Consider the following 16,483-nt stretch of genomic DNA (forward strand, 5'->3'; position numbering starts at 1 on the left):
GCCGCGCATGTGCATTAGGTCTCCCCCGTCAGCGGGGAGGAGTGTGGGTGGAGCCTGACCCAGCGCTGATGTCCCTCTGCATTCTAACCCCTTCAGCGCCGCGGGAGGGCCACTGTAGGATTTTATAGTGCCAGGAAAACGGCTTTGTGCTCCTGGCACTATAGCAGTGATGGCGAACCTATGGCACGCGTGCCACAGGTGGCACGCCGAGCCCTCTCTGTGGGCACGCGGCCACAGGTCCGCCATCACTGCAGAATAGGCGCCTGTCTGCCCGAAACGGCAGGCGCCTATTCTGCTTCCGGGTCGGGAGGCAGGGGGAGGGATCTGTGTAGCAGCTCCCCTGTCCTCCCGCGCGATGCTGTGTGGAGCGTTGCCGAGCGTTACCATGGCAACGCTCCACACAGCATCGCGCGGGAGGACAGGGGAGCTGCTACACAGATCCCTCCCCCTGCAGTACTTACCACCACCGGACCACCAGTGGCTGTGTCCCCCCCCCCCCCCCACACTTCATTGAAGGTAAGAAGGAGGGGGGTGGGATACTAACACACCACCCCTACCCCCCCAGAAGTACCCTTACCCCCCCAGCACCACCCCACCCCCCCCAGCAGCACCCTACCCCCCCGCACCACCCCTACCCCCCACAGCACCACCCCTACCCTCCACAGCACCACCCCTACCCTCCACAGCACCACCCCACCCCCCCAGCAGCACCCTATCCCCCCAGCACCATCCCTACCCACCACAGCACCACCCCTACCCCCCAGCACCACCCCTACCTTCCACAGCACCACCCTACCCCCCCAGCACCACCCTACCCCCCAGAAGTACCTCTACCCCCCCAGCAGCACCCCACCCCCCCACCACAGCACCCTACCCACCACAGCACCCTACCCACCACAGCACCACCCCTACCCCCCCAGCACAACCCCTACCCATCACAGCACCCTACCCCCCCAGCACCACCCCTACCCACGACAGCACCCTACCCACCCCCCAGCAGCACCCCTACCCCCCGCAGCACCCCTACCCCCCCAGCAGCACCCCTACCCCCCAGAAGTACCCCTACTCCCCCCCACACAGTACCCCTACTCCCCCACACACAGTACCCCTACCCACACACAGCACCCCTACCCCCCACACACAGCACCCCTTCCCCCCCACACAGCACCCCTACCCCCCACACACAGCACCCCTACCCCCCACACACAGCACCCCTACCCCCCACACACAGCACCCCTACCCCCACACACAGCACCCCTACCCCCACACACAGTACCCCTACCCCCCCACAGCACCCCTACCCCCCACACAGTACCCCTTACCCCCCACAGCACAGCACCCCTCTCACACACACAGCACCCCTCTCACACACCCAGCACCCCTACCCCACACACACCCAGCACCCCCCCACACACACACAGCACCCCCCACACACCCAGCACCCCCCCCACACACCCAGCACCCCCCCCACACACCCAGCACCCCCCCACACACCCAGCACCCCCCCACACACCCAGCACCCCCCCACACACCCAGCACCCCCCCCACACACCCAGCACCCCCCCCACACACACCCAGCACCCCCCCCACACACACCCAGCACCCCCCCACACACCCAGCACCCCCCCACACACACACACACAGCACCCCCCCCACACACACACAGCACCCCCCCACACACACAGCACCCTCCCCCCCACACACACACACGCACACCCCCACACACACACGCACCCCCCCCACACACACACACTTCCCCACACACACGCACCCCCCCCCACCCACACACACACACGCACCCCCCCCCCCCCCCACACACACACACGCAATTGCATGGCACTTTAAGGAAAAAAAAGTTGGCATGTATTGCGGTTTGGGCACTCGGGCTCAAAAAGGTTCGCCATCACTGCACTATAGAATCCCTTTAATAGTGCTTTCTTTATCTACATAAAATTAGCTATATTTAGTTAGAACATCTGCACAACCGCATAGAACCGAGCTTTCAAATTAAATCTGAAATAACTAAAAAAAAAAAAAAAAAAAAAAGCACTTCTTGCATTTAAATTGGGGGAGCACTGTTACACCAGACACTGAAACACGACCATCCGATAAAAGACTTCTATTTTACTTAACAGGAAAAATACATTAAAACGTAGAGAACAAAAAAATTTAAAATTGTTCAGCTAATAAGTCACAACAGCTCACACGTTAACATCGTTATCAAGTCAACTGAGCACCCTTTTATCACGTATTTTGTAAGGTTAGGAAATCGTTTAAAATGCTAATTAAATCCAACAGCCTGTGAAAAAATGGTCTCTTGATAAAATGCAAAATGCTTTTCCAAAAAAATCCTTAAAAAGTTCATGACGCTAGCGAAGTTACTTCTTCTTCACTTAGCAGGAAAATGAATGAAGTCCTCTCCAGCAGGTGACTTTGTCTCTCCGACCTGCCATGGACCAGTGATCACTTTATCTGGTGATTCATTTTCAATAACTCCAACAGTATTTGTTCTGACATTTTAATTAAAATACGACCACTACCTCATCCTGATGATAGAAAGACCTATGTGTCAGGAAAACTAGCTGTTCGGTGCTTCAGAGACCCTCTGATTATGTGGCTCTTGTGAAGGAATCCGAGTAGAACTGTGAACGATGATACATCATGCTTTACCAGGTACTCTTGAAAGAATGTAGCTGTAACAGAAAATGGTTTTCCTGGCTTTGAAGCACTAGATAACTGCATGTGCTGCTGGTGAGTCGATTGGACATTAAAGTCTGCAACAAAGTAAACATTCAGTTCCCACTTGAGAAAAGGATGGTATGTACTACATACTATTAAAAGATATTAACCTTACAGGCACCCTTGTGACTCAATATCAGTGTTCCTGGGATGGATCTCCCTTCTGAAGACGACAAGACTCACAGCTTTCACTAAGTGGTTGAGTCAATTAATGGGGAGGAATAATCACGCAAATTAAGTTGATAAAAAGACCGCCAATAAAGTAAGCAACTGGGAATTTATCAAGTCAACTTTAATTATTTACCAACTGGTAGTTTTAATCTCTGAATAAATTACTTACTTTCTCTGCTTAGTTTGTCTGTGCTGAAAACCGCACATGTCCACAATCAATCTTTGCCTGCCAATAAGTACACCTAAACATTTGCTGGGTTAGGGCCGGAGAAACTCTAACATTCTTCCACCTGCAGCAGAGTGGAACAATGTGGCAACCACGCTGAAGAGCCAGTAGTGATGTCACTACACAGGAATGACCTCCATGGCGACATTTGGACCAGGCAAAAGGTGGATGCAAAATTTCATTGGAGAGAAGCAATATTTTTAAGAGGTTTTTTATTTTTATTTTTTAAATTAGTTTTTTTGTACATGTTTACTGTGTATGTTTTTCAATAAGCATTTTAATTCATTAAAAGTACATAAATATATTATTTGTGATTTTTAATTTCACTGTATGAATTTTTATCTCACTGAAACTAAGAAACTCTGGTACTGGTACGAGGTTCTTGCACACTGAGCGTAACACTTCCTATTGTGTGAGTTAACATTAGGAGCCACTTAAAGGGACATTATTCTACACAAACAAAAAACACTTCCAGCTAAAATTGAGCACGATAGACTCACAGCATCATCAGAGAGTTCAAAGAACCAATTACTGTCCCCTGCTACGAAGCTACTCTGAGCCATCTCCACCCTGAAAAAAGGACATTGCTAATTCCAGCTGAACTTATTATAGCTTCGTTAGACAAAAATATTAATCTAATTCATATGATTTCTGTAAAGAAATGGTCAGGTGATAAAGACAATGCAGGTAAGTCTTTGGCCACAGTGTCCGAGTGTTTGTTTACCTTTCTCAGGCTCAGTGTTCACAGTAAACAATTTCTGTACCACTGGTTCCAGATCTTCTTTGGCAGTTGTCTTCGTGGACGGACAAGTCAGGTGGACCAAATCTGCAATCACAACATTTTATCATTAATAGCATTGCTATAATTACAGTATCAATCTGTGAGGTTGGATCCGTGCAGGCTAAAACCTATAAAAAAAAAATATATATTTTTTTTTAAAGTAAAATGGTGCTGGTTAATTTTTTTGTTTTATCCTGAAACACAGCTTTAAAAAAAAAAAAAGTACAAAAAAAATCAGTTTTCAGATCACTGCTGATGATGAAACTGTTACTAAATGAATAAACGTAGCCGACAGGAACCACCAGAGCCATTGTGGAAGCACATACAGTACAGCCTAGATGAGGGTCATCGGGGCTGCATTACAAATACTTATCAATTACTCTTGCAGTTTGATGCAGCATTATTTTCATTTATTACATTGTACTCGCAAAATGTCTAACGAGGATAAAGGCCCTTGTTTTTACACGGCTGTCGTTTTTTACTATCCTCGTTTTATTCTGCCTGATTTGGCATTTGTACTGAAGACAAAAAAAAAAAAAATTCTAATGTGAAACAATTTTATTAACAAAATAAATAACAGTAACTAATTAGCGGTCATTACAAAACGATAGAAAATATAAATGCACGCATATTACTATTCCCTCATAAGGCAACCATTGTCTGGTACATGCTTCTCATGTATATTTGTGTTTAATGCACTCGTATTTAAAGGGACACTCCACCACCCAAGTAGGGAAAAAAAGAGAAATACACATCACTGTTTAGTAGATATATCACCAATTAAAATATGCATGCATTTAATTATACTTGTTTTTAAATTGGGGTTATATATCTTTTGCCTGAAGCCTTTGCAAATCTCCCCTTTCAAACCAGCCCACACTTTCTGTGAAGTGTCCAATCGCATTGTAATTCTTTGTGGATGTCTGATTGAGAGCCACGAGAGGCGCGGAGAGTTAAAACATTACTGATTTAAACTGCAAAGCTGCAGGGACAAGATCAATGCACCAAAATCACTTCATTAAGAATAGATGAGGCGATTTGGTGGATTAGACTGGTGTGGTGGTTTTTATTTAACCCCTTCAGGACAGAGTCAATAGTGCACGTTCTGATCAAAACAAAACGTAAACAAAAACTGGAATTTGCGCTATATGTCTGTTCACTCGTAGTTCCCCTCTTTCATATTATATGCACCCACACTTATTATATATCATTTTGTTCAGGAGAAACAGGGCTTTAATTTATCATTAACTATTCATATATGGAACATAATTCATTATGAATAAAATTTACAAAAATTTAAGAAAATAAGATTTTTTTTTAAATTTGTATTTCCGTCTGACATTTTTGCTGTGAATGTCATAATACTGTTAGGTTTTACTGCACAAAAATGCACATATTTGTAATCAGCGATGTCTCACGAGTACAACAGTATCCCCCATTAACAGGTTTTATGGTGTTTTGGAAAGTTACAGGGTCAAATATAGAACGTTCCATTTTCAAATATAAATTTGCCAGATTGGTAATGTTACCTTTGAGACGGTGTGGTAGCCCAGCAATGAGAATTACCCCCGCAATGAGAATTCCCCCCATAATGGCATACCATTTGAATAAGTAGACAACCAAAGGTATTGAAAGTGGGGTATGTTTAGTCCTTTTTAGTAGCTACTTAGTCACAAACACTGGCCAAAGTTAGCGTTCATATTTGTTTTTGTGTTAAAAAAGCAAAAAACGAATATTTGGCCAGTGTTTGTGACTAAGTGGCTACTAAGAAAGACTGGACATACCCCACTTGCAATACCTTGGGTTGTCTACTTTTGCAAATGGTATGCCATCATGGGGGTAACTCTCATTCCTGGGCTACCATACGCTCTCAAAGGCAACATAACCAATCTGGCAAATTTCAATGTCAAAAAATGAAATGCAAGCCTTATATGTGACTCTCTAACTTTCCAAAACACCATGAAACCTGTACATGGGGGGTACTGTTATTCTCGGGAGACTTCACTAAACACAAATATTAGTGTTTTAAAACAGTAAAACATATTACAACAATAATATAGTCCATAAAAGTGCAGTTTGTTTGTAAAAAAATGCAAAAAACGTCACTTTTACTTAAAATATCATCGTTGTAATACAATTTACCAATTTGAAACACTAATATTTGAGTTCAGCGAAGTCTCCCGAGTAAAACAGTACCCCCCATGTACAGGTTTTATGGTGTCTTGGAGAGTTACAGGGTCAACTATAGTGCTTGCGAATTAAATTCTCAGCACTTTCTCCCTGTGTTGTGAGGTATGTCAATCAAATTTTAATTAATCAAATCACCTAATTATGTTAAAAGATTACTTAAATATACACGTAGAATTTTAATATATATGCATTTATAGGTATTTAAATTCTACGTGTATACTAATGTAATCTTTTATGTAATTATATGTATTTATCTCTATATATACATATATTTGCGGTTATTTGCATTTTATATATAGATAGATATATATAGAATGTCATTCTAAGTGTATTTTGTTACCAATATATATATATTAATAACAAAATACAGTTAGAATGAAATTACATGTGTGTATATATAATTAATATTAAATTTTGTTTCAATATTTTATTTATTAATTTTATTTTATTTATTATTGTAATTATACGTATTTATATATATATATATATAATATGTGTATATATCTATTATATATATATAATATATGTATATTATATATATGTAACGTCATTCTAAGTGTATTTTAATACTCATATATGTACTTATATTAGTATTAAAATACACTATGTATGACGTTAAATATATATAATATACATGTATATTATATATATAATATATATACATATATTAAATATATAAAAATGCATTTAATTTATTTTATAACCTGTCTAAAAAATTTTTTTTACACCTCCTACCAGCAGGGGGACTGTCTAATATTTTAGACAGTCCCCCTGCTGGCAGATCCACAGCCAGCTATAGGGGGCCATGTGATCGCTCTTTGAGAGCGATCACATGGCCCCTGGGGGCCTGATTTGCCATGGGGAGGGCTGCTTGGGCTGTGAGGCAGTCCTCCTGAAGCGGAGCGCCGGTAAGGTAAGTATACCGGGCGCTCCAGGGGCTTCAGCCGTTACGGCGTGCTATGCCGTCACAACGGCTTTAAAGCCCACTTAATCCGTGACGGCATAGCACGTCGTAACGGCGTTAAGGGGTTAAAAAAAAAAAAAAGATTGTAATTGTTTACATTTTGCTGTCACAATGTAAATATTAACAGTGCGTCAAGGTGTCTACTTTCTGAACATTCAGTATTAGCGCTCCTCAGCAGTCAAATGCATGTTTATGACTATCGCATGAAATGCGTCAGGTGTACAGGTTGGGGAGGGAGGGAGGGGCCTTCTGACCTCACTTAAAAAAAAGAGGAAGCCAAACTGTACAAAGGCTTTCGATGGTAACAAAGTACAAACTCCAAAGAGAGCAGCTTTATTCAGGAAAATTTGTGGTGAATTATGGGGTATTCTAAGTATCAGTGATCATATGGGAGGGTTAGGCTTCCAGGAAAAAGGTGGAATAGGCAGGAGTAGGGAGAGAAACATCAGGATGGAGTAAAACTATGTACGTATTGGGAAATGAGAACGGTATAATTAGAGTGGAGTGAGATTAAAGAAAGGTAAAGAGGAGGTGTGTCCAAAGGAGAAGAGTATCTCTGGAAGTTAGCGATTAAAGTCCCATAGGAAGTTTAACTTTTCATGTTTGGTGGCTAAGGGAGTTATCTCAACTTTCTTGGATGTTTTCATTCAACCATAGGTCCCAAATTATATGGAATGATTTTGGTGTATCATGGATCTGGGTGGTGAGTTTATCTATTTCCAAGGCTTGCATGGTCTTTCAGATAATCGTAGCTAAAGTGGGAACCTCTTAGCGAGCAAACAATGCTACTCAAGCCACCAGTTTATTTCTCTGCGAGCAAACAATGCTACTCAAGCCACCAGTTTATTACTCAGCAAGCAAACAATGCTACTCAAGCCACAAGTTTATTGCTCTCCAAGCAAACAATGCTACTCAAGCCACCAGTTTAAGTTCAGCTGTAGTAAAGGAATCTCCCAATTTGTCCCCAAGCAGATTGTAATTGGTGCTGGGCTTTGCCAGCTGCACTGCACAGATCGCACGGGGAAGGAGGCTCCATTCTTAATAACAATGTAATTATGAAACCAGCCAGAAGATGGCGATCATAGACCACTATCTACTGTTATAACTATGAAGTCAATCTTTTATTACTAGAATTGATATTCGTAGAGGGTTTCCTTGGGGTTAGGGTTAGTGGTGGGGTTACGGTTAGAGTACAGTTAAATTTATTGGGAAAGAGTAGGGTTAGGGTTTGTGTTGTGTTAGCTGTAGGAATAGGGTTATAGTTACGGTAAGATAAAGGTTAATGCTGGGCTTTTTTTAACGCTGTGTTTGGTTTAGAGATTGTGTATGGTTAAGAGGCAGGTATATGGTTAGCATTGGTGTAAGCATAATGGGTCCTATCATTAAAAAAAAAAACCAAAACAATATATAATATGTATAGAGCAGTTAAAGAGAAACATTTAAATTAGCGCAAATTCTAGGTTTTGTTTTGGTTCAGAACTTTGACAATTGCCTTCGTCCATGAAGGGTCCATGGGAGTTGTTTTTCTACAACAGAAGAACATTGTGGAGGGTGTAAAATATACAGGTGCCCTCTATTTACTGATATCATAAGACATAACTATTGTCCATATAAATATAAAGCCAGCGACAAAAGATCATGCTATTGTGAAAATAATTACAACCAACAAACAAACAAACCCCCACCAATCACTTTAGTAATACAAAAGTGATATTTTGTAGGATGGTATTTCGAGTTTAGTAATCAAAGGGAGCATTACATCTTAAACCACTTTAGTACGCAAGTCCACAAACTTTTAATGAACCGTGTCTTCCTTTTTTATAAAAGATCAAAGTCTTAACAAAGGTACAATCTCCTTTTCAAGTCTAATAATAATTAGCCTTAACTAGTTCGATAGTGGTAATCTGAGCAGGGCTTGGAAACAGTGGGGCCTGTGTATTCTGCATCTCGACAATTATCTCATTCACTCACACATACAGCAAGGCCAATCCTCAAAGTGAGGCATCCCACGGAACTGATGTGATCACTACCACCTGCAACACTAACCGGAATTCTCATTGCGATCCCATATTTATTAGCTGTGACTTAGAAGAAAATGACACAGTTAACCCTTAAGCCAAGACGCAGGACAGGATTTACTCACATTAAGGGTTAATTCAGTGTCCTGTGCAAAGCTGCTTAAGCAATAGTTTTGAACCTTAACTCAAGTTAATTAAAGCATTATCCCCACGAGGAATTAGGCATTTGATCTATCATGACATTAATGGTGTATCAATGGTCATGATGGTGTTAAGCAGAAGCTAGCACTGAGAGAAACGCAACAGTAGCTTGTAGCTCCTTGTTAAAAAGGGTGTGAAAATGTGGATGTGCCCATCCATGGTGGTAAACTGTTAGAATATCTTCATTTTGCTCAATGGATAAACAGTTATGCCACTGGCACTTTATGGTTTAGCATTGCAGTTTAACTTTGGTAATTTTTGAGTGAATATTGAATAAGAACAAAAAATGTATAATACATACAAATGACTAAAATATTCTCAAATGTAGTCTTCCTCTTGATTTTTTATTTAAACCATTTGGTAAAAATTAAAACATGCTCTTCTTCAGTGGTTTAAAAATTAAATTTCTCCTATAGCAATTGATTTATAACGTTTTCTCAGAGTTCTTTAATGTCACATCACATTCAAACTAGCAACTGAAATTTTATCATATTTATATTTGATAAAGTGATGCAAAAATAATGAGACAGACTAAGAGAGAGCTGAGTGATTAGAACGTGTCCTGCAGTACCTTTAAAACCTGTTCAAACTTTAGTTTAACAGGTCCGATTCCTGGTTGTGTCAACTGCTTGTGTAATAGAATCTCTACACCTAGATATACTTGAATACCAGTAAACAACAAATTAATATTATTTAAGCTACTTTGTACAGTGCGGCAGTCGAGTAAGTGACAGCAAGCTTTGTTACTAATTGTATGCGAAAGTTTCCAATGCCACTGCAAACATTTTAATATTTTCATAAATCCCCCAACGGATGAAAAACACCTCATTAAATAAGAAACATTAAAGGAGGACTAATTGAATTAAAATAGGTTTTATAGATTTTTGCTCCAGTCGGTTATAAAATCATCAAGGTTCTCATCATTTATTTTCAATATAGGTCTTTCTATTATCATTTCAGGGGATGACTGAGTCATAAAGGCTCATCAGAGTATATTCTGATTAAGTTTGATTTACTTAGGTATAGCTGCATTAGTTACAGTCGTTGCCAGCATTTGTCTTCAGGTAATTCTCCCGAGAGAAAGAGCGATGAGGCCAGTCTATGATTCCATCATTAGAGTCTCAATTTTTAGGGCAAGTGAAGGAGTTTGGTTCCAGTCAGCTGGCAATACCGATTATGTGACTGTCATTTACGTGGCGTGATCAAAAGCAAGATGTATTTGTATATTTATCTTAAGCAATTGTTTGAAGGGGAAATCACTCACTCAGATCTCATTTGCAGCTAATGAAGTAAAAATACAAGGTACGATTTATGGAACGCCGATCGCTGCTGGAATCGAGCTGAACCGAAAATATTCTCTTGGTTGACTAGTTTGCAAAAACAAAGTAAGGACGGCTGCAGTGATTGACAGTGGGGAAGTAGAGGATTTGGGTAGAGAGATAAAGGGATTCATTCTGTTAACCTATTAAATTCCACCCAATGCTCACTACTTAAACTGGTGATGGCCGAACTTTATACAGAAGAGGTTTCTGAACGATTTATTTCTTGATTTTAAAACGATACTTCAACTTTGAACTGGATAAGCATCATTGGTAATGTCACGCACAATGCCAGGTTTGCCATCACTGGCCGAGACTGTATGGATTACTATGGACGTATTAAAAATCTGGCTAGAGAGTTATTCGATTAAAGAGTCCACTGTGAGCTGCCATTTATGAATCAATTGTGGGCGGTATGATAAAACACACTATTTTGTCACATATATACATTAAGAGTTTAAATATTTAATAAATTAAACCAGCTATAAGACTTGTGTATTACTCCCTTGAGATTTCTATCCCCTTCCTCTTGGGCTCTATGCTTTCTTTTGTCTTCCAATTTGTTAATTCTACTCCTGACCTTTTTGTCCCCTACAATCTCCCACTGCTTAACTCACATGATGGGGCTTCTTTCTCCTCGATTGCCTCACATATCTGTCACTATGTTTCTACTTATCTTACCAACTATACTGGCAATACATTCTTATGCTTTCTGTCATAATGAACATTATTTCAATAAATACTTTAACTGATACATTATGGCACTGTCTATGTTTGTTGCATTTTTATTTTGATAGTTAAAGCGGCACTATCATGGCCGCATCTGTTTTCTATTTAACCCCCTCCCGACTACACTGCATCTAATTGCCCCCCCCCCCCCCAGGAATCCCTAAATGTCCCTTGGTCCCCCATATTACCTAGTTCCTACTTTGTCTTATGTTTCAAAGAAAACTAGAGCAGATAGGAAGAAACCGAGAACAGCGATTGGGGAAAGGTAAGTTCGGCCTGACAGTGCTGCTTTCAAGCAATACTAGTACATTTTAGCAAATGATTAACATGTACTGCAAATATCGCAAATGAACTGCAGTAATTTCCCCTGGTTGGCTGCACAGCATGATCTAATTCAGGACATGTTCATGGAGATAATGCCATAGCGACATGTTCTAGATCACTATCATTTGGCAATGCTATGTAATCACAATAAGCGATACGTCCAATATAATCCGCTATTAGAAGCTCACCCCAGCCTGATTAACTACCACGGTGATGGCACCCTCGACCTTTTTGCTGCTTTTGACACTGTTGATTATTATTATTAATATTTTATTATTTATATAGCGCCAGCAAAATTCCAAAGCGCTGTACAATGGGGTCATCAACAGCTTATTCTCATACTCCGTGATCTTGGTCTACGAGATACTGCTCTCTCCTGGTGCTCTTCCTACGCTCATTCAGTGTTTCATTCTCTGGCTCTGCCTCTTCTCACCAATCCCTCACTGTTGTTATTCCCAAAGGGTCTGTCCTTGGTCCCCTATTGTTCTCAATCTAGACTGCCACCCATGGTAAACTCATCAGCTCCTTTGGCTTCCAGTATAATTTCTATGCAGATAACACGAAAATGTATCTGTCCTCCACTAATTCCTCACCACACTTCTTGACTCGTGTCTCTGACTGCCTCTCTGCTATTTCCAACTGGATGGCTGCTCATTTCCTTAAACTGAAGCTGTCCAAAACAGAACTTCTGGTCTTCACTCCCTCAAGTGTTGCTACTCCCTTGTCTGTGTCCCTCCAATTCAATGGTGCTACCATCCGCTCTACCTCTAAGGCTCGCTGCCTAGATATTCTCTTTGACTCCGACCTCTCCTTCACCCCTCATGTCCAGTCAATTGCCAAATCCTGCCGTTTACATCTCAAAAATGTTGCGCACATCCTATCCTATTTAATGCCTGACATGGCAAAGTTGCTTGTTCATGCCGGTGTCCTCTCACCTTGACTACTGTAATCCGCTTCTCAGTGGTCTGGCATGTTCATAACTTGCCCCGTTACAGTCTATAATGATAATTATAATTATCCGCACCTTCCACGCCTCCCCCCTTTGTCAGTCCCTACATTAGCTTCCTCTAATATATAGGACCCAATTTAAGATCCTGATACTTGCTTACAAATCTCTACACAATGCTGCTCCGACCTACTTATCCTCACTAATACACAAATATGTCCCATCTAGGCCCCTACGCCCTGCCAGAGACCTACATCTAACCTCTGTTCGTACTCCTACCTCTGATGCTCACTTTAATGACTTCTCCAGGGCAGCACCATTCCTATGGAACGCTCTTCTCCTCTCTCTGTTAAACTTTCACCCAATCTTTACTCCTGCAAAAAATCCTTGAAAATGTACTTCTTTAGGAAAGCATATCAATTAAACTGTGAACAGCTTTCCCTCCCCGCACCCTGATTCCTCTCCTGCAACTATCATCAAAACAAAACACTAAGCCCTCAATGAACACTATACTAACAATCTACTTTTCTACCCTACCCTTACCTTTTGAGTCACATTACCCCACTCCCTCTAGCATGTAAGCTCATTGAGCAGGGCGCTCAATCCCTCTGTTCCTTTGTGTCCAACTCATCTGGTTACAAATTTGTGTCTGTTAGTCCACCCATTGTACAGCGCTACTTAACTTGTTGGCGTTTTATAAATAATAATAATAATAATAATAATAATAATATGTTAGTCTAGAAGGGTGAGATAGTAAAATTAAAAAGTACATTTAACTACTTTAAAGAATGGCACTCCTTGCGGGATAATATACATGCACAGTTTGACCTTTAATGAGGTAAAATATATATCGATTTTATTTCTCTACGGTATTTTCTTTGGAAATTAGCATTACCTATTAGGAACCCCGTTCACAATAAAAGAAGAAGGAGATGTACTAACACTGACACTAATTTAAGGAAAGCAAATATGTATTACTTTCACTAGAATTTAAAACATTATAAACAATGCTAACAATAAAACAGCACAGACCACCTTTCCTATAAATCAGAGGTAAGATATTGAGAATGGTGGAAAACGGTATGTCAGCTTGTAGGGTATGAGTGCAGAAATGCCCTGAACTGACCGAATGGCTGTGCTTTTTGGGTGGAAAACATTGGGGAGCTAGGGCTCACTAGACAAAACCTAGTGTGGCTGGACAGGGCTTCCAAAATTAGGATTGTTCTGCAAAAATATTAATGGACTGGCCTTCATATGGAAAATATGGAACGTATTGGAATATGTCTGCAAGGGAAATTTGTGGGATAATAAAGGGTTGAAATAATCCATAACACACAATAATAATTTTCCTAATTAATTTCCTGTAAGTAAATTATGTTTTGTATTACATTGTGGCAGTCGTACAGCAATGCAATGTTAGCATTCCAGAACAGAATGCTGATCAGATACAACATCAAGCTTTTAATGTTGAATACCAGAATCTATAAAGGGATACACTGACTCACTCCTACAATTTCAACGGGAAATAGAACAATTCTTTTTTTGGTTTGGCTGAGCTTTTTATTTGTAATGAAGTCAATGCGTGAAGGTTCTGAGGAACTGCAATAAAAAGCAGACAAGTAGGGACCGGGGAGCAATAATTATGCTATCCAGCATCTCAACTGGAGAGATCTAGCTTTGGAATACAATAGTTATAGTGAAAATCACACTTTTTTTTTTTTTTTTTAGGTTTGCTGTGATCATTGTTTTAGAATCATTGCTCTCACAACAAGTCCCTAAGTAGATTTGTGATGGTCTAGAGGAACATTCTGTAATAAAATAACATGATTTGAACTGCAGGACTTGCACAATGAAATTATACTGAAGACTCAACAATGGCGCCATTCATATTCATGCTTCTGCGAGAGCTTACAGTGGTGATGGCTAACCTTGGCACTCCAGCTGTCTCTGAACTACATTTCCCTTCATGCTCAGTCAGTCTAAGGCACTTTATAGCACACTTTGTAACTGCATTTCCCATAAGGTAGAGACATCCTGAAGTGTCAATGTGCACCACTGGACTAAGAATCACCTCTAGTGGCCATCTGAGTGAGTGCCACAAGAGGTGTTCTAAGGCAGCAATGTAAACACTGCCTTTTCTCTAAATGTCTCCTTTTAATGCTGGCTGAGTACCATGGGATATGCAGACCAGAAACACCACGCACCAAATAATTTGAACATGAAAGGACATCACAAAATAGCGGTAGAGGGAAAACAAATCTCCAATTTGAATGTTAAATATTAGGTGCTCACACTTATTGTTGCACAAAGGTCCAATTTAGACCAAGCACTAGTAAACACCATAACTGCTGCACGTGAAGTACTCACTTTGCATGCCTGTTATAAAGAAGTCCTCTCGGTAATGGTGGAAAGGAACAGTGTTTTTTGGGGCCAAACCTACTACTTGTGAATAATGGAACTTTTGTTAACACAAGCACTGCAAGATTTTCTAGATGTGTTCCGTGGTCTAACTTCTTGTGATGAAGTTAGCCTAGTGCACCAAAAACTATTAGTGTGCCACTAATTTTCGATGTGTGTATGCAAAATGCTGCTATTTAATTTAATGAGATTTTGTGAGAGGAGTGTCCTATGGCTTACAGAGCTGATAGGAGTTTGATCTTTTCATAGCACTAATGTGGGACCAGGATAACTGTCCCAGAATTCTGCGAATTACAATGCATAAACAGCCTTTAGCTGAGAAATGCTTATAGATAATATGGTTCTACGACAGTTGGAGAGCCAAGGCCGGACAACCATGTACTAGAGAGCAGCAGAGGCAGGTAATATTCGGTTCTACAGCATGATCTACTAAGGAAAACATTGGCAACTCCTAATAATGTCTGTCACTTAATATAATATTTCTTTCAGACCTCTGGGACAAAAATAAATAAATACGTTTTACATTACAATAACCCCTAGTAAGTGTGTCAGCTGTGCGGTTATTTATTTTAACATGATTTGGATATGAATTTCAGTGTTAACTTTTATCGTAAAGTCAGCATGATAAACAGATCAAACAGAATTTAAGTGATACAACAAAGGATCTTCATGATTCCTATCAAGACAATAGCAAAATGGAAACCAAGAGAAACCATTAGGAAAACATAAAATATAGGATAGTCCAACTAGGAAATTCATGTTGACCCCTGAAGTAACATACAGAAGGGTCATACATGGGCATAATATCAGGAGACTTACACGTGTTCTTCATGCAAGTCATTGTTGAAGAGCACAGTTCAGTCACAAGGATGGAATGTTGTCCATCTGCTTCTGGTGGAACAGTCAGGACAGAAATCTAAACAAAGAAACAAAGAAGAATTAATTCTGCAAGAACATAGCATAATTAATTGTCACAGAACCTTTAATTATTCCTTTTCAGATCTAGGCTCGTACAGTTCACCTGATTACTGCACCTAACACGGCTAAATCAGAGAATTTGATTTGAGGAAAAATAATAATTGCACATAAAACGTATAAAACATATGCAAAACGGTGTATTGTAATTGGCGCTGTAAAGCCATGTGGATAGCTATGTCTCTGTTGTGTATTTAAACCAGTTAAATGGAGTTGATATTTAAGAGGAGTCGAATGTGTTAGTCGTAAAGAAAACATTGAAATATTTTGTTGCTCATACTTGAAAAACCAAATGTTTCAGAGGGGAAATTATAACATTTTACAAATATACACAGAGACCATCTACTGACCCATCTCTATGTAGACCTGTTCATTAACAACACTACACAAAATACAAGAGATCAACCATTCCGATTTAAGAAAAGGAAATTTTTACGTTTAACTGCAGCAGTAGAAATGGAACACAGCTGTTATAATTTTAT

At 40.4% G+C, this 16,483-nt stretch overlaps 1 protein-coding gene across 2 annotated transcripts in view; it reads right to left on the bottom strand.

The window, feature by feature from the left end:
• Window positions 1–16,483, bottom strand: part of CHM (CHM Rab escort protein) — a 104,654-nt gene that overhangs the window by 5,186 nt on the left and 82,985 nt on the right. For both annotated transcript variants that reach the window (XM_063431856.1, XM_063431855.1), the window contains exons 12-13: window positions 15,846–15,942; window positions 3,861–3,962 (exon numbers count right to left, since the gene is read on the bottom strand). In XM_063431856.1, the coding sequence (XP_063287926.1) occupies window positions 3,861–3,962; window positions 15,846–15,942 (199 nt within the window). The remainder of the gene's footprint in view (window positions 1–3,860; window positions 3,963–15,845; window positions 15,943–16,483) is intronic.

The sequence above is a fragment of the Pelobates fuscus genome, chromosome 9 (assembly GCF_036172605.1).
Source record: "Pelobates fuscus isolate aPelFus1 chromosome 9, aPelFus1.pri, whole genome shotgun sequence".
Classification (NCBI taxonomy): domain Eukaryota; kingdom Metazoa; phylum Chordata; class Amphibia; order Anura; family Pelobatidae; genus Pelobates; species Pelobates fuscus.